Source organism: Galeopterus variegatus, unplaced genomic scaffold, assembly GCF_000696425.1.
Source record: "Galeopterus variegatus unplaced genomic scaffold, G_variegatus-3.0.2 Scaffold356, whole genome shotgun sequence".
NCBI classification, from domain to species: domain Eukaryota; kingdom Metazoa; phylum Chordata; class Mammalia; order Dermoptera; family Cynocephalidae; genus Galeopterus; species Galeopterus variegatus.
This window is the reverse complement of record NW_007726467.1, coordinates 537,619-560,856: the sequence shown is the minus strand read 5'-3', so window position 1 is coordinate 560,856 and position 23,238 is coordinate 537,619. Positions and strand designations below refer to the sequence as shown.

General features: G+C 50.8%; 3 protein-coding genes across 6 annotated transcripts in view; 2 read left to right on the top strand and 1 right to left on the bottom strand.

Moving 5' to 3' along the window:
- The window catches only part of ANKRD39 (ankyrin repeat domain 39), a 7,295-nt gene extending 6,454 nt beyond the window's left edge, over nt 1–841 (top strand). Inside the window, exon 4 of the mRNA XM_008567919.1 lies at nt 383–841. Coding sequence (XP_008566141.1) covers nt 383–526 — 144 coding nt within the window. The 3' untranslated portion in view covers nt 527–841. The remainder of the gene's footprint in view (nt 1–382) is intronic.
- A 3,253-nt stretch (nt 842–4,094) lies between these two features.
- ANKRD23 (ankyrin repeat domain 23) lies at nt 4,095–8,356 on the top strand. Of its 2 annotated transcripts, XM_008567916.1 has the most exons (9): nt 4,095–4,233; nt 5,564–5,710; nt 5,937–6,065; nt 6,942–7,067; nt 7,307–7,405; nt 7,494–7,592; nt 7,746–7,844; nt 8,028–8,126; nt 8,221–8,356. In XM_008567916.1, the coding sequence occupies exons 1-9, from the start codon at nt 4,207–4,209 to the stop codon at nt 8,314–8,316; spliced, it is 921 nt and encodes a 306-aa protein (XP_008566138.1). In that variant the 5' UTR covers nt 4,095–4,206; the 3' UTR covers nt 8,317–8,356. The 2 variants fall into 2 exon arrangements, with proteins under 2 accessions (XP_008566138.1, XP_008566139.1); XM_008567917.1 differs by lacking the exon at nt 7,746–7,844 and having other exon boundaries at nt 8,221–8,316.
- Nucleotides 8,357–14,372: 6,016 nt separating this feature from the next.
- CNNM3 (cyclin M3) overlaps nt 14,373–23,238 on the bottom strand; it is a 21,975-nt gene continuing 13,109 nt past the window's right edge. Inside the window, exons 2-10 of one of the 3 annotated variants that reach the window (XR_550162.1) lie at nt 20,751–20,894; nt 19,611–19,760; nt 19,119–19,288; nt 18,877–18,973; nt 18,358–18,494; nt 17,809–17,944; nt 15,360–15,459; nt 14,853–14,953; nt 14,673–14,736 (exon numbers count right to left, since the gene is read on the bottom strand). Coding sequence is in view for 1 of the 3 variants with exons in the window: in XM_008567915.1 (XP_008566137.1) it covers nt 14,672–14,736; nt 17,809–17,944; nt 18,358–18,494; nt 18,877–18,973; nt 19,119–19,288; nt 19,611–19,760; nt 20,751–20,894 (899 nt within the window). In the remaining 2 variants the exon portion in view is untranslated. Of the gene's footprint in view, nt 14,737–14,852; nt 14,954–15,359; nt 15,460–17,808; nt 17,945–18,357; nt 18,495–18,876; nt 18,974–19,118; nt 19,289–19,610; nt 19,761–20,750; nt 20,895–23,238 lie in introns of all 3 variants that reach the window. The other 2 variants (XR_550163.1, XM_008567915.1) reach the window with 2 other exon arrangements.

Genomic DNA, 23,238 nt, shown 5'->3' with positions numbered 1-23,238 from the left:
GGTGGGAGCCGGTCTGTATGTGGGATCCGAATCCTCGGCGGGAGCGCCGCCGCGCTCCCGAGCAGCGCACTGTAGCAGTGCGCCACCGGGCCGGCCCTACTTGTTTTTAATATGTACATTTGGCCAAGGATAAGAATGGCCACTGGACAAAGAACGCAAGAAAGAAAAACTCAGGCTAACTGCAGAATGTCACTAGGCTACCCCACGAGTCTGTACACAAGTCACTGGGATCTGGTGGGATTTAGGAGAAATCAACTCCAACAGCCAGTGTCTCCATTTCCACGAGACCTCTTTTTTAGGATCAAGAGGTCCGTAGAAGTGGAGCAAGAAAGAGCAGGGCCTGGAGGGGGTACACCTTTTGACTCAGCCTCTCTCTGTACAGGCTGCTGAGAAGGGTCACATGGACGTTTGCTCCCTCCTGTTGCAGCACAGCCCAGCCCTGAAGTCTGTCCGGGATCGAAAGGCACGGCTAGCATGTGACCTGCTGCCCTGCAACAGCGACCTGCGGGACCTGCTGGCCAGCTGAGTCACCACGCTCCTGTCCCGGGCTGCCCTTGACGGGTGCACAGACTAGCTCTTCAAGCACCTGCTTTGGTCAGCATCCGTGCTGCAGGGTGGGAAACTGAGGCCAGAAAATCCACAAAGAGCTCCCTTGTGGTCACTGTGGAAGGGAGGGAGTAGATCTGGTGGGGCTAAAAGTGTTTAAGCCTGGACAGATGATCATATTCTAAATTAGTTCATGAGGAAACATCTATCCATTTGGAAAAAAATAAAGTTATATCCTTATCTCATCCCACACACAAAGATAGATTTCAAGATTAAAGACCTAAATATAAAAACATAAAACTACTAGTGTTAGTATTAGAAGAAAACATGGAATGTGTGACAAAAGCTGCTTTCTAGCTAAGTGACCTTGGTGTAAGTCGCTTTACCTGTCTGTCCCTCAGTTTCCTCACCTGTAAAGTGAGAATGATTATAATAGGGCCTGCCTCAAGGTCATTGTGGGGACTAAATGAGTGAGTACAGGATGTGGAGAGCACTTAGGGGTGTGCCCGGCACACGGCAGGCAGCGTGCAAGAGCGCCCACTTCCCCAAAACTTGGTCAACGCTTGCTTTCATTCCGTAATTTCATTAATTTTAACAACCTTATAGGTAGAAAGTGCTGTTGCTTTATTTTGCGTTGCTAATTACTAGTGAGGTTGAACACCTGCCTTCTGTGAACTTACTGTCCATGCCCATTTAAAAATTTCTTTCTTTTGGGCCGAGCCCGTGGCGCACTCGGGAGAGTGCAGCGCTGGGAGCGCAGCAGTGCTCCCGCCGCAGGTTCGGATCCTATATAGGGATGACCGGTGAGCTCACAGCGCTCACTGGCTGAGCGCGGTGCGGCCGGTCTCAAAAAGGACAAAAAAAAATTCTTTCTTTTTATTGACTCATAGGAATTGCTTATATTTTGGATATTGATCCTCTGATAAATATATATATGTATATATATATATTTTTTTTCATGCATCACTTGTCTTACCTTTATTGGCATCTGTTCATGGAAATTGGTGCAGCCACTGTACGTGGCAGTTTGGCAATATCTATTTATTTTTATTTATTTATTATTTTTTTTAAGATGACCGGTAGGGGATCTTAACCCTTGACTTGGTGTTGTCAGCACCACGCTCACCCAGGTGAGCTAACCGTCTATCCCTATATGGGATCTGAACCCCCGTGGCCTTGGTGTTATCAGCACCACACTCTCCCAAGTGAGCCATGGGCCGGCCCCTGGCAATATCTATTTAAACGAGCAGGGCCAGTTACTTGATTTCTCAGTACCTACCTAGAGAAATATTTGTCCGTGGTTGCAAGGATGTTTATTTACAGAGGCATTTATGAAGATGTGCATTGGAGCATGGGGTGTAATATTAAAAAGAAAAAAAAAGTGGTGTTAACCTCAATGCTGCCAAATAGGGGAGGTGAAGTTCTGCAAACACATAACGGGCACAGCACAGCGGAGAGCAGCGTGTGCGGACGTGGGAAGGCTGCCAAGTTGTGTCCACAGTACGATGCCTCAGAGCAAAATATGTCTGCAGAAATGTGGGTGGACATGCACACAATACACAGAGAAAAAGACAGGAGGATGCACATTAAACTGGCACCCATGGTTTTCCCTGGACTTCTGTGGCAAGAGGGGTTAGTTAAGGAAGTCTTGAGCTTTATGTTTATATTTGGATTTTTTAATAAGAAATCATTTTTAAGGGCCGGCCCGTGGCTCACTTAGGAGAGTCTGGTGCTGATAACACCAAGGCCACGGGTTCGGATCCCTATATAGGTATAGCTGGTTAGCTCACTTGGGAGAGCGTGGTGCTGACAACACCAAGTCAAGGGTTAAGATCCCCTTACTGGTCATCTTTATAAAAAAAAAAAAAATCATCTTTATTTTATTTTGGCACCTGGCCCATGTGGGATCTGAACCCTTGACCTTGGTGTTAGAACACCACACTCTAATCCACTAACCTAACCACCCAGCCCAAGAAATCATTTTTAAAGTCAGAGTTAACACTAATTTGTTTTATGTGGAACAAACTAGCTTTCTGCTGAGAATGTCAGATGAAACCTGTTGATGCAAAATGCCCTTTCCCTTAAATGTTGAAGGCCAGGAGTTTTAGAGTCAGGGTGGGCAGTGGAGTCCAGAGCTCAAGTCTGACTTTTTCTTGTCTGTTTGTCCCACTCGAGTTTAGGTAACTCTCTCCTGCCTCATAACCAAAAGCTTTTATCTGAAAAAAACACCCTAAAGCATAAGAACTGAGTTTCTTTAAAAAGCTCTATGTTTCCCGGGCCGGCCCGGTGGCGCACTGGATAGTGCGCCGCTTGGGAAGTGCGGCGGCGCTCCCGCCCGAGGGTTCGGATCCCACATACAGACCGGTTCCCGCTCACTGGTTGAGCGAGGCGCGGGAGCAACGCCGAGGGTTGCAATCCCGTTGCCGGTCCCCGGTCCGGTACGGGGGCAACACTGAGGGTTGCGATCCGTTGCCGGACACGGAAAAAAGACAAAAGACAAAAAAAAAAAAAAAAAGCTCTATGTTTCCCTAAGTTCTCTCAAAACTTGGAAGCACTTCCCAGAAGCCAGCTCTGTAGTGGTACCGTTGGCAGCCTTTTAGGGCCATTGGCCGTTCTTCACCCACAGCTCTCCCTGCTCTGTTCTGGTCATCTCTGCTCATGTTGCACGGATTTTGGAGTCTCATTTACCAGCTATCTAATTTCCTTTCAAAGGTCAAGGCAGAGTTCAAGGCGCAGCTGGGTGAAGGGCATGCACAGCTTCTTAAGGAGAATTAGGAAATTTGATTTTGGTGGCTCGAGACAGCTTGCTGTGCAGCTGGATTCCATGGTCACCATTACATACTGGGAACTGGAGAGGATCTCAGTCTCCCCTTCCCTGGGGAAGGCCACACTCTGTACCTAGAGAGCATCTGGTGGGGACCTGTGAGAAGGGGCATAGCAGACTTTTCCAGAGGCATGAGGACTGATGATAGGTGAGGCTTGGCTCCCAGTGGGGGGGCAGCATAATACACTGGCTCTCCGAGTGGTAGGGAGAAGGAGGGGACCCCTGGGAGAGGAAACCATGAAGCATAGGGAAGGGCAGCCTAGAAGCTGGCAAATGGATGGGGAAGTCTCATGAAGCCTGGTTTCCTTGCGTAGATGCCATGAGCATTCCTGAGGCAGTAGGTCAACCTCTTCTCCTGTCCTTCCCAGGGTCCTCTTCAGGATTCTGGCCTCCTTGTGCTAGGGCAGTTGGGTTGGGTCTTTCGGGTTTCCCAGGCAGCCAGACCTACAACAGTATGGAGGCTCAGGCTGGACTTTTCTATAAGAGGAGTCTGTCTGAACTTCGGAGAGTGGGGAAGGTTTCTGCCTGAAACTGAGCGAGTGGCCTGGGCACCCAGGCCATGTGTTGGTTAAATGACTCCTGAGTAGATGGGGGTGGCGAGGTGCAGGATAGTGGGTGTCTGAGGATGTAGTCGACTCAGCTGCAGACAGCTCCTTTTTCCTGCCTCAGTGGGCTACATTCCCAGACTGGTATTTTGGTTGCTGTGACAGAATCCCAGAGTCATCTGGCCAAGACACAAGTCTGTCCTTCCCTGCTCCCAGCCCCCACAGCTCTCCTATAAAAGGGCCGAGCAGTTCAGCTCCTGTCACGGGGGGGTGTGAAGAACAGGGGGGACCATGGACTTCGTGAGCATTCGGCAACTGGTAAGGACGTGGGGCAGAGGGTGGAGGTGGCCTGAGGAGGTGGTCTCTGCAGGATGATGTGGCCTGGCAAGGGGAGGACAGGCAGCTGCCTTTCTGTGGCTGGGGGTCAGGTTTTAGTAGCAAGGAGGCAGGCAGTTCTTTTCTGGTCTGATTCTCAGGGGAGGTGGTAAGGGGGTTAGGATCAAAGAGGAAAGTCGAATAGGAAGGAGTTGGGTGATGTAGACATGAAAATCCTTGAGTTTAGTAAGTTTCACCTGGACTGTGATGGCGAAACATAAGCAGGAGACAGCAGGGTACCTTGGAAGACACAGGTAGAGCAGGGGTCTTTGTTAAACTCGAGACCATGATAGTCTCTGCTCTGGAGATGGGCCAGAGGGTCTGGCTGCTGTGGCAGCAGACGGGGAGAAGGGTGCTCATGCCCTCCCTGAGCAGTGACAGAAACAGGGATGCCAGTGACACTTTGGAGTGTCAGTTTTGGTGAAGTGGGACACAGAGGGCATGACACTCAGGATGTGGCACTGCCCCTCAAGCTCCACTGTGAGCCGGTGGCCCCAGCTGGCCACAGCCCACTGTCAGCTCTGCTGGGTGGAGGACTGCAGCGCCGGGAGCATTAGGTCACCAGGGCTGCTTTGCGAGGGAGGATGACTGCTTGGCCAGAAGTCCTAGGCTCTGTTATCCTTCATTCCAACCTTTTCTCTCGCGCGCATGCTCATTCCTCTGTGCTCTCCTGTTCCTGAACTCCTGGGGGTGGGGCTGGGGAGGAAGAATGGATATTTGCTGTGTAGGCTCTGCCCCAAGCCCAAGTCCCAATAACTCGTGTAAAGGTAAGTTGTGATGTAGAAACAGCTTCACAAAGAGCCAAGAGTTGAACCCAGGAATTTAGGATTTTACCCAAGGGGCATCTCTTCTGTCCCTCTGAGCTTGGCTTCGGGTGGCAGTATGGTGTGATCTGGTAGGAATCTAGGAGCACAGCCCCTGAGGGGAGTTGAGGTGTCATGTGCCTGAGGCTACCTGGGCACCAACCCAGAAATATAAATAGATGTGGTCTCATGCCCCCCACCTTGAGTTCCTGCTGACAGGAGAAGGGTAGGCAGTGGCCAGTTATCCCCTGGACCTCAGCTGACACCACAGTTGGTGAGAGCCAGCAACAGCCATGGGTGTCGGGGAGCTTGCCCAAGCTTTGAGAAGGAAGGTCAGGCCAACCCTTAAATCCACAACACTGACCTTTGCATGTCAGCTCTTGTCAGAGATCTCCCTGCAACCGCACAACTCTAATGTTTATGGGTTCCTCCAATTTTCCTGATTCTTTATCCACATCCTGTTCCTACAGGTAAGTGGAGAAGGAGTTGAAAGGAAGGTGTCGGGATTTGGATGTGGAGTTTCTGATCCTGGAGGCTGGCCTAGTGACTGGAGGCTGGGCCCCCAAGAGGCTGTGGCCTGGGAGAAGCTGAAGTTGGAAGAAGAGAAGAAGGAGAAAGTGAGAGAGATGCTGGGGCAGGAGGGGCGGCTCATCCCGGGTGGGCAGCCCTGAGCAGTGAGGGCCTTGGAGGGCCGATGGTCTGGGGTCTGCAGCCTGAGCAGCTGGTGTCTCCTGTGGGCAGGGCAGAGGAGGATTAGACTGCCCAGTGGCCTGCCACCAAGGCTCCCACAACCAGTGGCTGATGGCTGGCACGGTCTTGTCTTCTGCCCACTTTCTGCCCCAGCTCGAAAGGCTTAAAAGTTCCAGACTTAATCTGCAGAATCTGGCTGACTTGAAAAACTTGGTTCAAAGACGAAGAGAAAAGCGACTGAGACGCAGAGTCCCCCCCAGGGAACCTGAGCCCGTGGTTAAGGTGGGTTAGAAGTCAGGCTTGAGTTCCAGAGCAAGAGCCTCCCCTCCCTGTGGGGGGCTTGGGAAGAGTGGATGCTGCGGGCCGCGGTGCAAAGCCAGTGCCCGAGGAGGCGCGGGGCAGTCCATCACAGAGCCCCTGTAGCAGAGCCCCGCTAGGGCTGCTGTGACGAAGTACTGCAGACGGGGTGGCTGAGATGCAGAAACTTGCTGTCCCACAGTTCTGGAGGCTGGAAGTCCAGGTCAGGCCGTGGGCAGAGCTGGTTCCTTCCAGGGGCTGTGAAGGAGAATCCATTTACGCCTGTCTTCTAGCTTCTCGTGGTCGTGGTGGCCTTTGGCGTTCCTTGGCTCCTAGATGCATCACCCCATCCCTGCCTTTTGTTAACATGACGTCCTCCCTGTGTGTGTCTGTGTCCAAATGTCCCCTTTGTATAAGGACAGCAGTCATCTTGGATAGGGGCCCACTCCACTCTAGTATGACCTCATCTTAATCAATTACATCTGCATCCTGTTTCCAAATAAGGTCACATTCTGAGCTACTGAGGGTTAGGACTTCAGCGTACCAGAGTACTTCAAAAAGTTTATGGAAAAGTGGAATTGAAAGATGTGACCCTTCCCATGAACTTTTGGAAGTGCCCTTGTATGAATGTGAGGGGACCCAAGTCAATCCATAACACATACACCCGATGTCTATTCAGTCAGAATCTCCTTGACGGTGGCGGGGGGTAGGGGGGACTTAAAGACAAAACCACACTTGTACAAACCAACAGTGCACCGGCCCCCAGTCAGCTGCTTGGGAACCCCTGGGCTGGGTGAAGCTGTGTTGTCACAGGTGCTGGCAGTCTCAGGGAGTAATTTGGTCATCCTTCAATTCCCCCAGCTGCAGTCCCAGGTCCAGCTGGAGCCTGTGGACCTGGAGATGTTCCTGAAGGCAGCTGCTGAGAACCAAGAGGCCCTGATTGACAAGTACCTGACAGATGGAGGGGATCCCAATGCCCATGACAAGGTAGAGTAGTGGGGCGAATGGGTCTGCAGCAGCCGCAGCTATGGGAGGACAATCTTCAGCCTAGAAAGCTGCGGCTCTTCTATCTTACGGGCATGAGGCCAGTGGTGCCTCCTGAGCAGGAGGGAGAGGTCCTTTGCTTGATGGGGGAATGGGCAACTCTATTCAGGGACCTGGTGCTGGGACCGGGCCTCTAGGGATGGCTGTGTTCCCTCTGCCTGATCTCCTATCTCTGCCCCCAGCTCCACCGCACGGCCTTGCACTGGGCCTGTCTGAAGGGTCACAGCCAGCTGGTGAACAAGCTGCTGGCGGCAGGTGCCACTGTAGATGCTCGGGACTTGGTGAGAACCAGGGAAGGCCCATCCTCGTGGCAGACACCCTCCTTAACATCCCAGCAGGTCCGAGTGCTTTGGTGCTTTTGTTTTGCAGCTGGACAGGACACCCATGTTCTGGGCCTGCCGTGGAGGACACCTGGACATCCTCAAACAGCTGCTTAACCAGGGAGCCAAGGTCAACGCCCAGGACAAGGTGAGGGGCACACTGCCTTGGGTGGTCTGTTAGAAGTGGGTGAGCTGCACATGGGGGTCAACGCTGTTCCTGGTGGGGAGGGAGCACAGCCCTGCGGGGTTGGGAGGCGGCTTCCACAGTGCAGACCCCACACCGATCCCCACTCGCTCTTAGATCTGGAGCACCCCCCTGCATGTGGCAGTGCGCACAGGGCATTGCGACTGCCTGGAGCACCTCATTGAGTGCGGAGCCCACGTTGATGCGCAGGATAAGGTAGGCAGTTGGCCTCTCCACCTTGGGGTAGCTCCACCAGGGGACAGTGACTGAGGAGCCTGATCCTGGTCCAGAGGTGCTGTCTGCGTAGTGAAAGCTCCTGCAACCTGACTTTTACTGCATGGTGGCCATCAAGTGAGCAGGAGGAGGAAGGTAGTAGCATGACATCCCCCTTCTCAACAGGAAGGGGACACAGCTCTCCATGAGGCTGTGCGGCATGGCCGCTACAGAGCCATGAAGCTGCTGCTGCTGTACGGAGCCCAGCTGGGTGTGCAGAACACGGTGAGTATGAGCAGGCCAGCCCAGCACCCTGTGCCCAGGTGGCTGGGTGGAGCTCCTGAGGACAGCAAGGACTGACCCAGCTTCTTGTTTCCAGGCCTCCATGACCCCAGTGCAGCTGGCACGAGACTGGCAGCGGGGCATCCAGGAAGCACTGCAGGCCCATGTTGGGCATCCCCGCACCCGGTGCTGATGACAGCCCTGCAGGGTCCCTTCCAATTCCCATCCCATCCCCTTACCCCCACACCTGCACACTCTGTGGTTCTTGCCCCCTCAGTCCTGATTCCCCTCAGGGCTTTGCTTCCTCAGGCCTCCAAGGCGGCTCCATCAGAGCTGAGGAGCAGCGGCGAGCCCAGCAGGTAGAGAAAGCAGGCCTCCATGGCTTCAAGCGTTGAGGGGGCCTCATTGCCTGCTAGGGCTGGAGCTGGGAAGGCTGAGGACCACGGGGTAGCATAGAGCACAGTGGGTCCAGACAAGGGCCAGGGGGGTGGAGTGCGAGCTATGCATTGAACAGAAAGTGAGCAGACGTAAGCCCAGAGCTACCCAGGGCTGGGTGTAGACTTCCTCAGTGTCCACAAATCCTCGGTCTAGGAGATTGTGCCCTTGCCCTCCAAAGGGTTAGTCTCCAGCAGGTGGTCATTCAGCCCGTGGCCAACAGCTACTGTCCAGGACATACAAGAGGCAACCAAAGTAGGCCACACAGGTGCCAGGCATTTGCGCAGCTGGCCAGTGCTCGTGGGCAGGGGCTTTTCCAGGGTACTCCATTGCTATCAGCAGCAACCCTGATAGCATCTGGAGCAGCTCCAGACAACTTTGGTCTTAAGGACTCTGGAGGTGGGTTCTGGCAATCTGGAGGGGGCTGTTCAGCAGGTTTGAGGCCCCACAGCAATAGAAGTCCAGTACCAACCAGGTTGCTGCAGAAGCCTTTAAGACCAATGAGCTGAAGCTAACATTTTAGGAAAACCCTGTGCCCATTCTGTTCACAGGTTCTGGTCAGACCTGCCTGCTGCCCTGTTGATGGCTGGCTGGTGGCCCTTCCTATAGGGGTGAAGTGCCTGGGTGCTGGGGATTGCTTGTGGCCCACCCAAGTCTTGGGGTGGTGGCCCGTAACCCTAGTCTGCCTGAGGCTCTCATGTTCCCCTAGTACTGGAGCTTGAGCTCTTGCCTGGACCCTGCAACTGCAGCCCACTCTGCCTGATCCCTCCTGAGGGCAGGACACAGGGGGGCTCTGAACTCAGCCCGCAGGGAAAGCAAGGGAAACCAAAGAGCACAACTCCCCCTGTCCCTTGTCTGCTAAGTGGTGGATAACGAGGACCCAACTTCACACAAGCTCCCTAAAGGCACCTTCCTCTTTCACCGTGGTTATTTATTTTGGTGGCTGGCTGGTATAGGGATCGAATCCTAGACCTTGGTGTTACCAGCACCACGGTCTAACCACCTGTGCTAACTGGCCAGCCCACTTTCACTAGTTTCAAGTCTCACTGGTGCAGACCTGTACCACTGGCAGGGCTGAGTCCTTAAATGCCAGAAAATGAATCTTAAAGAGCTGTGCTCTAAGTTGAGTAAAGAGCTAAAGGATGAAGGCTCAGCTTCCCGTCATGTGGTTCTGGGTTGAAATCCATTTTGCAGAGGTTATTTATAGTCTAAGTTTGGTGGCCTTATGGGACCACAAACAAGGCTATTGTTACTATGTGAAAAAGCCCACTAGTGCCCCACACCAGGGCCACCCACCTTTCCACGGGCAGCTCCTGCACTGTGGTGACAGAGCCAGTGTACATGCTGATGCCATGGGCAAAACAGGCACTCAAAACAACGGAAACGACAAATCCTCATCTAGAAAATGGGGACACTTAAGTGACAAAAACATTTTTATACGGATAGTTTTTTGTTCATTAAAACTGGTTGATTATCCAGCACAGCCTTGTCTTTTCTGGGCCGGGAGGAGCCAGTACATTGGGCACTAGGGACTGCCTGGCAGGGCCCAAGGCATTGTCCTCAGCAGCAAAGCTCAAGCCTTTCAAGCTTGCTGGCCTGACAGCAAGACAGGCTGTAGGTGCGGTCCTAGTACTTCGCTCTTGTGCTCAAATCATCTCTGCTCATTGACGGACAAGTTCAAAGAGCACTGGTTCTCAGTCTCAGCTGCTTATTAGAATCACCAGGGAAGGTGTTAAAAGCCCTAATGTCCAGGGCCAGCCGTGGCTCACTCGGGAGAGTGCGGTGCTGATAACACCAAGGCCCCGGGTTCGGATCCCATATAGGGATGGCCGGTTAGCTCACTGGCTGAGCGTGGTGCTGACAACACCAAGTCAAGGGTTAAGATCCCCTTACCGGTCATCTTTTAAAAAAAAAAAAAAAAAGATCCCCTTATCAGTCATCTTATATATATAAAAAAAAAAGTCCTAATGTCCAGACTGATTAAGTCAGAAGCCCTGAGGGTGGGTCTAGGTATTGGCGTTATCATGCAGACAACATGCTTGTCTAAGTCTACATAGGAAAGCCTAAGGAAATCTACAAAAAACCAAAACACCCACCTAGAATAAGCAAGACCTCAAGATACAAGAAAAACATACAAAAGTCTATTTCTACCTACTAGCAATGAACATGTGGACACAAAAATTTTAAAAATAGAACCATTTGCAATTTAAATATTAAATAAAATACTTAAATCTAACAAAACATGTAAGGACTTGTATGCTGAAAACTACAAAATACTTATAAATGAAATCAAAGATTTAAATGCATGGAGAGGGCCGGCCCATGGCTCACTCGGTAGAGTGCGGTGCTGATAGCACCAAGGCCACGGGTTCGGATCCCATATAGGGATGGCCGGTTAGCTCACTGGGTGAGTGTGGTGCTGACAACACCAAGTCAAGGGTTAAGATCCCCTTACCGGTCATCTTTAAAAAAAATAATAATAAATAAATAAATAAATAAATAAATAAATAAATAATGCATGGAGAGGGGGCTGTCTGGTTAGCTCGGCTGGTTAGAGCACAGCCCTATAATTGCAAGGTCATGGGTTCAGATACCTGTACTGGCCAGCCCGCCAAAACCAAAACAAACCAAAACAAACAAAAAAACCCACATAAAAATAAATAAATGGAGAGACATACCATGTTAAAGGTTTGGAAGATATAACACAGTAAAGATGTCAATTATCACCAAATTGATATACAAGTTTAACAGTTCTTATCAAATTCCCAACAGAAGTTTTATAGATGTAGATAAGGTTATTCTAACAATCACATGGGGAAAAAAACGTATATATACACACACGCTTTTTTTTTGGTGGCTGGCTGGTACAGGGATGGAACCCTGGACCTTGGTGTTAGCACCACACTCTAACCAACTTGAGCTAATCAGCCAGCCCAAAATTTATAGCTAAAACAATTTTGAAAATGAATAAAGTGGGAGGAGGAATCAGTCTACCTGATTTCAACTTGTTACATAGCTACAGAAATCATAAGCGAGTGTGGTACTTGCAGGAGGAAGGACATATGGATCAATGGAACAGAGTAGAAAACTCAGAAGTAGGATCACATAAATATGCCCAACTGACTTTTGACAAAGGTACAAAAGCAATCAATGGAGAAAGACAGCCTTTTCAACAAATAATGCTGGAGCAATTGGACATCTATAGGCTACCAAAAAAAAAAAAAAAGAACCTTGCAGTCTTTTACCTTATGCAAAAATTAACTCAAAGATCCTTGATCAATGTCTTACACCTTATGCAAAAATTAACTCAAAATGGATCAAGAATTTAAATGTAAAACAAAACTATAAAACTTTTAGGAAAAAACAAAAAACTAGGGTCTAGGACTAGGTAAAGAATGCTAAAAGCACTATCTATTAAAGAAAAATTGGTAAAATGGACTTTATCAAAATTAGAAACTTTTGCTTTGTATAAGATCCTGTTAAGAGGATAAAAATACCAGCTGCAGACTGGGAGAAAGTATCTGTAAACCAAAAATCTGCCAAAGAACTAGTATTTAGAATATATAAAGTGCTCCAATCCAATTAGGAAATAGCAAAAGACATGGACATTTCACCAAAGTGAAAACACATGAAAAGATGTCCATCTCTGGCCATTAGGGAAATGCAAATGAAAACCACACTGAGCATCACTACACACCCATCAGAACAGCGGAAGACGACAGTGACACCACCAATGCTGGCCAGGATTTGGAGAAACTGAATTACTCCTACACTGCTGGTGAGATTGTATAATTGTATAGCCACTATGATAAAGTTTGGCAGTTTCTTTAAAAAACTAAATATGCAACAACCATATGACCTAGTAGTTGCATTCCTGGCATTTGCCCCAGAGAAAACTAATCTTTACACAGAATCCTGTACACAACATTCACAGCAGCTTTATTTGAAATAGCCAAAAACCAGAAACCCAGATGCCCTTCAACAGGACAATGGGTACACCATGGAATACCACTCAGCAGTGAAAAGGAACTGTTGACATACGTGACCTGGATGAACCTCCAGAGAACTACACTGAGTGACAAATTCCAACCCCAATGGTTATATACTGTATGATTCCATTTATACGACATTCTTGAAATGACAAGATAATGGAGATGAAGAACACATTAGTGGTTGCAGGCTGGGGGGTGGGTGGCTCTACAGGGGTAGTCTGAGGGAGATCCTTGTGGTGATGGGACAGTTCTGCATTCTGACTGCAATGGTAGTTACATCTACACATGCGACAAAATGTAGAGCTGTACACCCACGCTGCACCGGTGTCAAGGTCCTGGTTTCAATATTGTATTATAACTATGTAAGATAAAATCCCCATAGGAAACTAGATGAAGGGGGCATGGAACCTCTGTCTTTGCAACTTCCTATGAATCTGTAATTATTTCAAGATAAAAAGCTAGGAAAAAAAGAAAGCAACAGCTCTAAGTGCAACTTGGTATCCTGGATTGGATCCTGCAACAGAAAAAGGATGTTGCTGAAAAAGATTTATACTGTCCAAAGACAGTCTGTACTTTAGTTAACAGTATTGCACCAATGTTACTCTTTTAGTTGTGATAAATGTAGCAAGGTTATGTAAAATGTTAACATTAGGAGAAGCAGGTGAAGGGTGTATGGAACTCTTCTGTGAAGCTAAAACTATTTCACCAATAAAACCAGGATGCCCAGACTGATTAAATCAGAAGCCTGGATATGGGCCCAAGTTACCAGCAGCTTTCATTTGCCAGGTGATTGCAATGTGCAGGCTGGGTTAAGAACCACTGTTCTGAAGAGAGGTGATTTTAAAGTATGTTTTCCACCTGGGTTTGCTCTTTGAGCATATTCCTTGAGAACAATTTCTAAGCAAGCCACTATTCTTCTGGCCTTCAGTTCCATTTATAAAGACTGAAATTCCTTTGAGAAAGGTTCCAGAAATCCTCCCTCTCTACCCTATCTATGATCCTATGTCCCTGTGATAGCCCAGTTTCCACACAGCTGAAGAACTGTGGAAAGAAAATACAGGCAAACTAGAAGAAAAAGACAAGACCTTCTCATTCCCATGTCTCTAAAACTCTGCAGCTAGAAACAGAAAAGAAAGCAAATAACTTGAAAAGTTTCAGAGATATAAGAAAAACTTGTTTTTTTAAAAGAAAGGTAATGAGGATCCACCTGGTTCATGAATAACCCTTCCCTCCCGGGCTGCTCTCTACGCACATCACAGCCACACCGCACCTCCACGGAGGCCTACGTGGGAGGGATAACACGGGTGTAACAGGCGGTTACTCTTCCCTGGGATCAGACAACAGAGAAAGGACTAGATGCAGCATAAAGATCCCTTCCTCCCATGCGTGACCTCTTCTTAAAACACAGAAACTGACAGTACTGTCAGCAGCAAGTAAGCGAGGCAGACAGAGGAGAAGCAGAGGAGCAGGCCACGTGGGAAGTGGCAGCCCGGCCTCCTCGCAGCCACGGGGGCCCAGTCTGCTTACTCGGGGCTCTGGAAGGGATCAGAAAAGCAACCTCCACAGGAGGGAGCAGGACTAGAAGGACAGGCTCCTGGGTAATCGTGCTGCTAGGTTTGGCACAGGGGAAAGGCTAAGGTGTGTGCTTGGAAACACGGCATCATCAGGGAAGCCAGAAAATACACCGTGGACAAGGCCGCAGATTTGAACCCCTAGCCAAAACTGGTACTCTCGGTTTGCTCAAAAAGTGCTGCCAGCAGCAGAAGTTGGCAAACTAACCACTCACATCATGGCTTGGCCTGAAGAGGTATAAATACACTGCACGGCCATAGTGGAGAAGGGAGAAGGCTGGGCCTCAGAGGCCAGAGATGATAGTCCTTTCAATCCTTCCAGAAACAGGCCTGGAGGGCTGTGCCCCCATCTCCTAAAGGAGGACAGGGCCTGCTGACGCTCCTGGCACTGAGGTCTGGTTCTGAGGAAGCCCAGGACCCACATCTACGAGGGCCATCTAAAACGTGGCCTGGAGGGGCAGGGACAGGCTGGCATGAAGCTACTGCTCAGCTCACTCCAGCTCCCCACATGCTCGTCCATTCCCCAGATCTGGGGCTGCCTGGCAAGCAGCTAAACTCCTGGGTTCCGCCCAGGGCTCTCCTCCACTGGGACGCTGGGCCTGCTGTGGTTGGACCCTAGGGGAGAGAGAGAAAAGAGAATTAATATCAAAGCTAGTAAAGGAAGCAGGTCCCATCAAAACCACGTGCTGTCTCCTCTTTAGGACAGGAAGGGGCAGAGGGCCTCAGGGTACCTCAGGTGGTGTCACGGCAGAGCTGGGAGTGATGAGTTAGGAGAAGGGTCAGCCCAACTTGGCCTCACAAGAGAAAATCACTCCGAGGACAGATGCCAACACTGGGAGACAGGGAAGGCAGGGGCTGTGGATTATTTTTTTCCTCGTGGTTGGCTTGCACATGGACCCAAACCCTTGACTTTGGTGTTATAACACCGCACTCTAACCAACTGAACCAACCATCCAGCCCCAGGAGCTGTGGATTTCTAACCCTAAGGGGGCCCAGGCCATTATTCTGAGCAAGAAGAACCTGTCTTCTTTGTCCTTTCTTGCCACAAGACAATAAAGCATCCTGTGCTGTAAGGAAGCTTTATTTTCCAAGGCTGAGGTGTTTCACGATCCCTCCCGACTTCCAGAAAGATGAACACAGCACCCACTCTCCCCCCAATGGAGAAATGCCTCCCAGTCAGGGCAGCTGTCCACAGTAGGAAAGGAAAGCGTGGAGAGAGGGAAAGGGAAGATATTTACCTTAGGTGTTTCCTTAAAACAAAAAATGCTCACTAGTCCACAGTCATTTATCAACTGCAGTTTCCAAATGTGCCAAAGAGGGAAAGTTCTACTGGGAAGGCTAAAGAGAGCACAGAGAGAGAAAGAAGAGGAGACAAGCTGTTGAGGTGAAATGGCAGAGGCTCTCGGCTCCAGGCAGTGCCACGGAGATGGCATGCTCCCTGGGCGGGGGACAGCGAGGCAGCACCACACAGATACTGCGTCCTACTGCTCAGGACGACAGGGGGAAGCCAGGAGGCACAGCGCTGAGGGCTGACTTTCCTTTGGAGAACAGTTCTGTGGATGACTGACATGGAGGACTGACTCAGAATTTGAAATGGTAGGCCAGGGGTCAGAAAACTATTTCTGTAAAGGACCAATATTTTCGCAGTCATGTCATATGGTCTCTCACAACTACGCAACTCCACTGTTGTAACTCAAAGACAGCTGTATACAATCCATAAACAAGTGGATGGGTTCCAATAAAACTTTATTTACAAAAAAACAGGCACCTGGCCAGATTTGGCCTTTGTACCACAGTTTGTTGACCCCTACTGTAGGAAATTTAGAATTAGGCTTCCAAGCATTTCAATAAAGGCACTTCTTTGCCAAGGATCTAGTGCCAAAGTCTCTAGGGAATGGTTCTCATCAGCACTACTTAAGCAAGGCCCCACTCAAATCTCCACATGTGCAGTGATACTAAGCTCTTCTGGGTAGCAAGGTGCCAAGCTAAAGGGAACAAATCGCAGGAAGACCACAGAGTTTAGGCAAGGAACAGAAAGACAGCAGGCAAGCCTCACGGGGGGCAAACACTAGGTTAAACTTAGGTAAAAATAACCAACATTGCGTCCATAGAATAGTAGACAGTCTGTTGTCAAAGACGAAATGACCCACAAAGCCACAATAAATTATTCTCTCATAAGATGTCTCAATGAGCAGCTGAAGTAAAAAGAGAATTTAAAAACATCTCTAGGTAAATGATAAAAGATGCAATTAAGGGAGATCTACCATCCTGGGATTAGTCTGTACCTTGAATGTAACATGTTCAGTCTGAGTAGCAGAGCCAGAAAAAGCTCATGTGTAGGGAAAACCATAACCAAAACGGTCATGTTTTGCAACACAAAAACGACTTGGCTTTTGAGACCCAAGTCTAATGTGACAGTGGGAGCATCTGAACAAGAGGCTCCCTGTGAAATAACATCCCATCACAGTGGGTAAACACAGGGGCTTAGTCAACCCCAGAAGTGGGGTACCACCCGAAAGCACACACTCCATTAGGAGGGACGCAACCCATGCCCACGTCCATGACTAAGCAGCACAGCCTTGCCTTCCGTCTCTGCTTACCAATCAATGCCCAGAGCTGCAGCCATAGGCCTGAGCATCCATCCCCTGCACCTGTCACCTCACAATTCAGAAAGGGCTTTTCTATTATAAAAACATGTTTGCATTCTCAAGCGTGGGTCTGAATAACAAGGGCTGCTCCCTGTGAGGCTGCACAGGCGCCAAATCAGAGTGCCCGGGCCCTCTCGCTGCCTCCCTTCCCTCACCTGTAAACATCCACCTCTCAAAACTACAGGGAAGTTAAATGAGCTAAGACTCGGGAGGCTCCCTACAGAGTAAGTGTTAAGTAAGAGCGCATGGTCCTCACTGCAGGGGGTGGGGTGGGCAAGGCAGGGTGGCGGCCTGCAGTTCCCTCCACAGCCTCTCCAGAAGCCCCTCTGGCTCCTCCAGGAATCCCAAGCCCTGGCACGGCCCTGACCCCAACCTAGGAGCTCAACCAGAAGAAAAGTACCTTCCTGAAAAACAAGAACAAGACAGTTTCCTGACGTTCCCACTCCTATCCACAGTCTTCTTTTCACTTTCCCTCCTTTCATTGTACAGATGAGTCTGTCCTTCACAAGCCCTAGTTGTTATCCCACAGCCCAAAGTCTACTTCCTCCCACATGATCTTCCTGCTCACAGAAGCCCCTGGATGGGACATGAAATATTAGCATGAACTGACCAAACTCCTCAGCAAGCGCCCTTCCAGTCACCAGCCATCCACCTTCTGAGCCACGCCACTGGTGACCTGAACCTTCATTTTCCAAGTGACCTAACCCTAATCCTAAATGGCCAGAACAGTGTCTGAACTTGACTTTATTCCCATTCGCCAACCATTCTCTAACTCAGTCAACCCATTCTAAGAGGCCCTAGAGAAAAATGTTGACTTAATATACTCTACTCTAAGTGCCAGTTGGTCTAGAGCTTGGTGTCATACAAGCTATTGAAAACAGCAAGAAGGGAAAAGGAAGGGGAGAAAAAGGGGGGAAGAAAAACATAGGACTGGGGAGGGTGGAGAGAGGGCAAGCCTGTGTGTGCAGACAGCAGGGACTGGCAAGGGGCCCTCGCACCCCTGGGTCCAGACACCGGCAGTGTGCCACATGGGGCTCACCTGCTGCCGCAGTGGTCTTCTCGCTGAGGAGCCTGGTCTGGCTGCCTATGACCTGGAGGCTGGTGTTCTCAGGGGACTGTGGCAGGTTCTGGGCTCGGGTAGCCAGCAGGGCATTGAGGTACTGCAGCCGTGTAACCTGGAGGACAGAAGGCGTCACCCGGCAGATGCAAGGTGTGAAGCTAGACGCACTAGGCAAGGCTCAAGAGACAGCCGAACTAGGGGGGCCTCGGGAGGCAGGAAGAGGACAAAGCAAGAACTTGAAGCTAGTTCAGGACAGAGAAGAGCAACCGAGCAAAGTGTGTTTGAGAATTCAAATAGAAACCAGGTGCAGAGGCCTGGAGACAAGACCTGCCCACAGCAGCTGGGGGACCTCCAGCGAGTCAAGGCCTCTGTCCTTCAGGGCAAGTGCAGGCCCTTACTCTAGGCGGTCTTGGAGAAAATGGTTCAGAGTTTACTCTCCATCCATACAAACTTCTCACCAGCTGATCTAGCCACTTGGGGACAAAAAGCCGGTTAAAACCAGCACCAATGAACAGCCCAGGCAGTCACCTTAATGAGCTGCAGATCGGAGAGGGCCCTCACGGTGTAGTCAGGACAATACGAAGAGGAACGGGTGCTGTCAGCTGGCTCGGGCTGCAGGTCATGACGGATGATGGGCTGGCGTGAGGACACTGGGGACTGGTGAACTATCAAAAGGAACAATCAGTGACAGTGGAAACCAGTGCCGGGATCTGGACAGTCCCCCACCCTGGCAGGGATAATTGCACAGCCTCTAGGACCCACCCCATAAAGTGCCCTTGAAAGGGAGTACAGGCAGGAACTGGGAAGCATGGTGAGCACACTTGGGAAAGGCCCTGCAGAGATGGGGGCGAGCAGCAGAGATGATCAGCGCAGAAAGTCTGCCCCTCCCCCTCCGCAGCCCGGAGACGAGAAACCCCTGGGGGTGGCACGGGCTGCGGTGGAAGGGGAGCTGGAATCCTGGGCACTGACCGCAGCAGCAATCGCGGGGTTGCGGGCAGGCTTCGCAAGCCACAACCAGCCCTCAGCTCCAGCAGGGCCATGGCTTACCCGAGGACGGCACCGTCAGGGCAGACACTCCATAGTAGGTGAAGGCCCCATTCTCGAACTTCAGGCCTTCTTTCCCAATCTCCACCTCAACCCTGCCCTGGTAGAGAGAGAAACAGATGTGGACAGATGATCTTTCCCATCAGAAGAGAGTGCAAGAAGACATCAACCCCAGTTACTCAGGGGGGTGGGAACCTGGATGTCCCTGAGGAAGAGGGAGGCTCCGGGCCCAGGAGCCCAGTCACCTGCAGGATGAGAACGAAGTAGTCCACCGGCCGGCTGCGCTGGTACAGGAAATGGTGCGCAGCCAGGCGGTTGCTCCCGTCAAACCTCACTTCCTGGTTGACGCTGGGATGCTTCAGCAGGTGCAGGAGGACCTTCTCAGAGATGCGCTGTGGACTGAACACATCCACCTCTGCCCCATGGTGGAAAAAAGGGACAGTGTCCACCGGAGCCACAGCAGCCTGTGGAACCAGACCCGGCTCCTGCTGCCCGCCTGGGCTCTCCCTGGGGGGGCTGGGAGCTGCTGCCTCAACAGCACAAGACAAGAGGGCCACCACACCTGCCTGTGAGGCTCCCACTCGGCCACCTGGCAGAGCCACCGAGAGCAGCACAGACGTTCTCCTGGAGACTGCCTGCTTGCTAGGAATGCGGAGCAGAGCGTCTGTCCCGGGTGGCCTCCTGACCCCCCGGACGGTGAGCGACAGCAGGGAACAAGGCCCACCCTTCACCCTCACCTCGGGAAAGGAAGCGCTGGGTTGCCAAGAGCAGCTGAGGCGAGATTTTTACTTTATATTCATCGTCAGACACCTTGAACAAGGAGAATTCCTCCTTCCGCTTGACAGGGGCACTCAGAGAAGCAGGCCTCTTCCTCACCGTGGCATCTCCTGGAGTGTGGGAAGACGGCCTGCTCGGGCACCGGCCACACGGCCACACCAAGGCCCCTGCTGCCTGCTCCCCCTCCCAAGGCCCGGCGGCTCTCAGGGAGACAGCGTCAGAGCCACAGGGACACATCCTGGGTACTGCTCCCTCGATGGCACCTTGGCTGCCATTCCCACTGCACAGCAAGCTGGCACCCAGGACGGGGGACAGCGGCCCACACTCCAGAACTATCCCGAAGAAGTGCAGAAGCGGCTGCTCCTTGCCTTGGACTCGGTGAAGAGCAGGCTGATAGGAGAGCAAAGCAGCTCACATAGAACAACAGCCCTCCTTGGCCACTAAGACACCCCTCGCTGGAAAGGGTAGATGTCAGGGTTACTGGTGCGAAGTGGCAGCAGCTAACCTGGTGACCCCAGGCCTATGGCAGTCTCAGGAACCGAACTAAAGATGCTGTATTTGGGGACAGATGCATGTGCAAAGCACACACGGGTGGGCAGCTCAGGGTCCCAAGTGCGTGGGAGAGGCCCCAGCCATGAGGCACCGCCTCTGTGTCTGTCCTGCAGACCTCAGCCACCATCCTAAGAGGCAGACACTTCGAAGACACAATCAAAGGCCCCAGGAGCTGCCTGTGTTGGTAAGACCCTCTCAGTAGTAAAGAACAGGCTCTTTGAGGAGACACTCCTGTCACGAACAAAAGAACCTGCGAAAGCAAAAGCACCAAGACAGAGGATGGGACCAGCCCATGAAGGGCAGGGCTCTTTCTCAGTGCTAGAGGACATTAGCTGCTCCCAGAGCCCCCAGCAAGCATCGAGGTGACGGTGTGAGCCCTGCTGCAAGGGGGACACGCAGGGAGGGGGAGGAGAACGGGGTCTGGCTGGGTAACAGCTCCAGCTGTGGGTCCAGCTGCTTTCCAGCAGCACAGACCCTCTGATGCACACGTGTATCTCACGAAGCTGGAAGGACCACCTGACAGAAAACTGCCAGGAGTCACAACTCACGGTAGTCTTCAGACTCGTCCAGGATCTCGGACTTGACGATCTCTTCGATGACATCCTCCAGGGTGACCAGACCCAGGACCTCGTAGAAGGGGTCACCCTCACCCTCGTTGTTCACCCTCTGCACGATGGCCAGGTGGGACTTCCCTGTGGGGAGGGGATGCTTATGTAACAGCTTGCTGGGGGCTTCCTTTTTTTTTTTTTTTTTTTTTTTTTTTAAGTCTCCCAGGGTACAAGCCCACCAGTGCACAGGAGCTAACGCTGGTGTTCCTACACTGTGCTGGGCACGTGGTCAGACTCTTTTCCTACATTCTGACGACTCTCAACATGCTTCAGGATTAGCCTCACATTACACGTGAGGAAACAAAGCCTCAACAACCATGTTCATCTGCAAGAGCCCCCCAGGCAGGGAGCGGAAGAGCCAGGTCCCTGTGACTCTGAGCCATGGGTGTGGTTCAGACAAGGATGTATCCATCTGAGAACACAAATGCCTTAGGCAGCAACCAGACTGCGGCGGACACATGTCCAGAGACACAGGCTCCCGCAGAATAGTCTAGATCGGGGAGCCAAGAGGGGCCACCCGGACTGACTGTCTGTAGGAGGTTTTCCTAACTCTTAAAGCTGCCCTTCAGGGGGGCATCCAGGGGTGAAGGTAAATGGTAACTGGCCATTCAGAGCCCAAACTGTGTGGGAGGAAGTGCAGGAGGCTGGAACTTTCCACCCTGCTCCGGTGTCCTTCTCATGTTGGCTTCCCATTTGTCTGTTTAGTGAGGAAACGTAAGCATGAAAAAAGCCTAAGTTTCACAGTGTTGGGGAAACTTCAGGAATTTACTCTGTATCAGACGTAAGTGCTTTTCATTCGTAAAACTTTAGACCTGAGAGAACAGAATGCAGGCCACATATGTAATTTAAATTCTGTGAGTAGCCACATTAAAAAGTCAAAAGAAACTGGTGAAAGCAAGTTTAATAATATAGTGTAAGTAACCCAATATAGCCAAATTGTCATTTTAACACATAATCAATATAAAAGTAGTACGGTATTTTACCATTTTTTGCACTAAGTCTCTGAACTCTGGTATGTATTGGACACAGCACTTGTCCATTCAGACTAGTCACCTTTCAAGTGCCCAGCATGGGGGGCAGTGGCTACTGGACTGGGCTGCGCAGCTCTAGGACAGGGAACTGACAGCCACTCATTTCACCAGTGACCTTCTTCATGACCAATGATAAGAGCTCACGGTAAAAGCTGGCCTGGACCTGCACGTGACGGGGCACCTGCTTCAAGAATGTTTAGGGAAATGAAAAAAAACAAACTCAGGTCTTTGTGTGAAGCACACCTTACAGATTGTGGGCTTAAATAAAGCACTGTTCTAATACCCTTGGACAAAAATTAAAGGTGGAAATGACTACGTTAAGTTGTCTCCCCCTTTCCAGGAGGAAAAGGCTGGGGGCCCCTGGCAAAATCCACTCGGTCCTGCCAAGCTGGAGGCTCTGAATCAGGGGCGGCATTCCTAAACGCCTTCCGCCCTGTGTTTGTGCTGGGCACCACTTCTACAAGGGCCACCCCTGCCACGGAACACTAACCTATCAGGCCAGACCAGAAAGGCCAAGGGCGCAACACACAGCTTTGGTCAGCAGTCTTTGGATTCCGGGAGCCAAAGCCCAGGTTCTAAATGGCTGCCTCAGGGCAGAGGCCTCACCTCAGCTCCTGTGGCAGGTTCCCTACAGGAACTAACTTCTTCCTTGTTTTCAAACTTCTGTAACACAGGCACACATTTCTCTGTGATCTGCCACACTGGGAAGATTCCATAACGAACGGAAGAAAGCAGGCCCTTGGAAGATCCCCCAGGACAGGCCATATGATTTAATGTCAAGACAGAAAATCTGAGGGGTCCAACAGGTGACCATGGGAAAGCAGTAGGGGGACACAGAGAATGGGCAGCTGGAGGGATTAAGATTTACTCCGCCTCGGGTTCGATCCCTGAACTGGCCAGCCACCACAAAAATAATAAATAAAAACAATAAAGTTCACTCCTCCTGACAGGAGTGCCACCACTTGCACAGACCTGCCTACTCTCCATGGGGCCCCAGGCAGGTGCCAATGGTGTGTCTCACTGACATCAACCAGAATGCTCTGGAAAAACTCTACAGAGTTTTGAGTTACCAGCCTCAAGGGTACTCCCATTATGTGGCTGGAGGAGGACCCTTTCCTAATGCCTAATTTCTAGGACATTCTGAATATTGCAGGTGGAGTTTAATTTTCTCCACCTCCCCTTCGCTGTCTTCTAAAGCACCCGTGTGAATGTGTACTCTGAGAAAAGTAATGTTCCTCACAGCAACCTGGCTTCCAACAGAATATAAACCAAACCTCAGCTGGCTTAAAGCAGAGACTTTGACAAGCTCACCCACCCTAATCCTTTCTTTGGCTGGATGTCGAATGGTCTTTTTTTTTTTTTTTTTTTTTTTTTTTTTTTTTTTTTTTTTTTTCCTT

Excerpts from the sequence above, each read along its gene's own strand:
- ANKRD23 (XM_008567916.1), top strand. The coding sequence starts at position 4,207 with ATGGACTTCGTGAGCATTCGGCAACTG. Across the intron at positions 7,068-7,306 it reads ATCCCAATGCCCATGACAAG|CTCCACCGCACGGCCTTGCA; the intron begins GTAGAGTAGTGG and ends CTCTGCCCCCAG. Across the intron at positions 8,127-8,220 it reads AGCTGGGTGTGCAGAACACG|GCCTCCATGACCCCAGTGCA; the intron begins GTGAGTATGAGC and ends TCTTGTTTCCAG.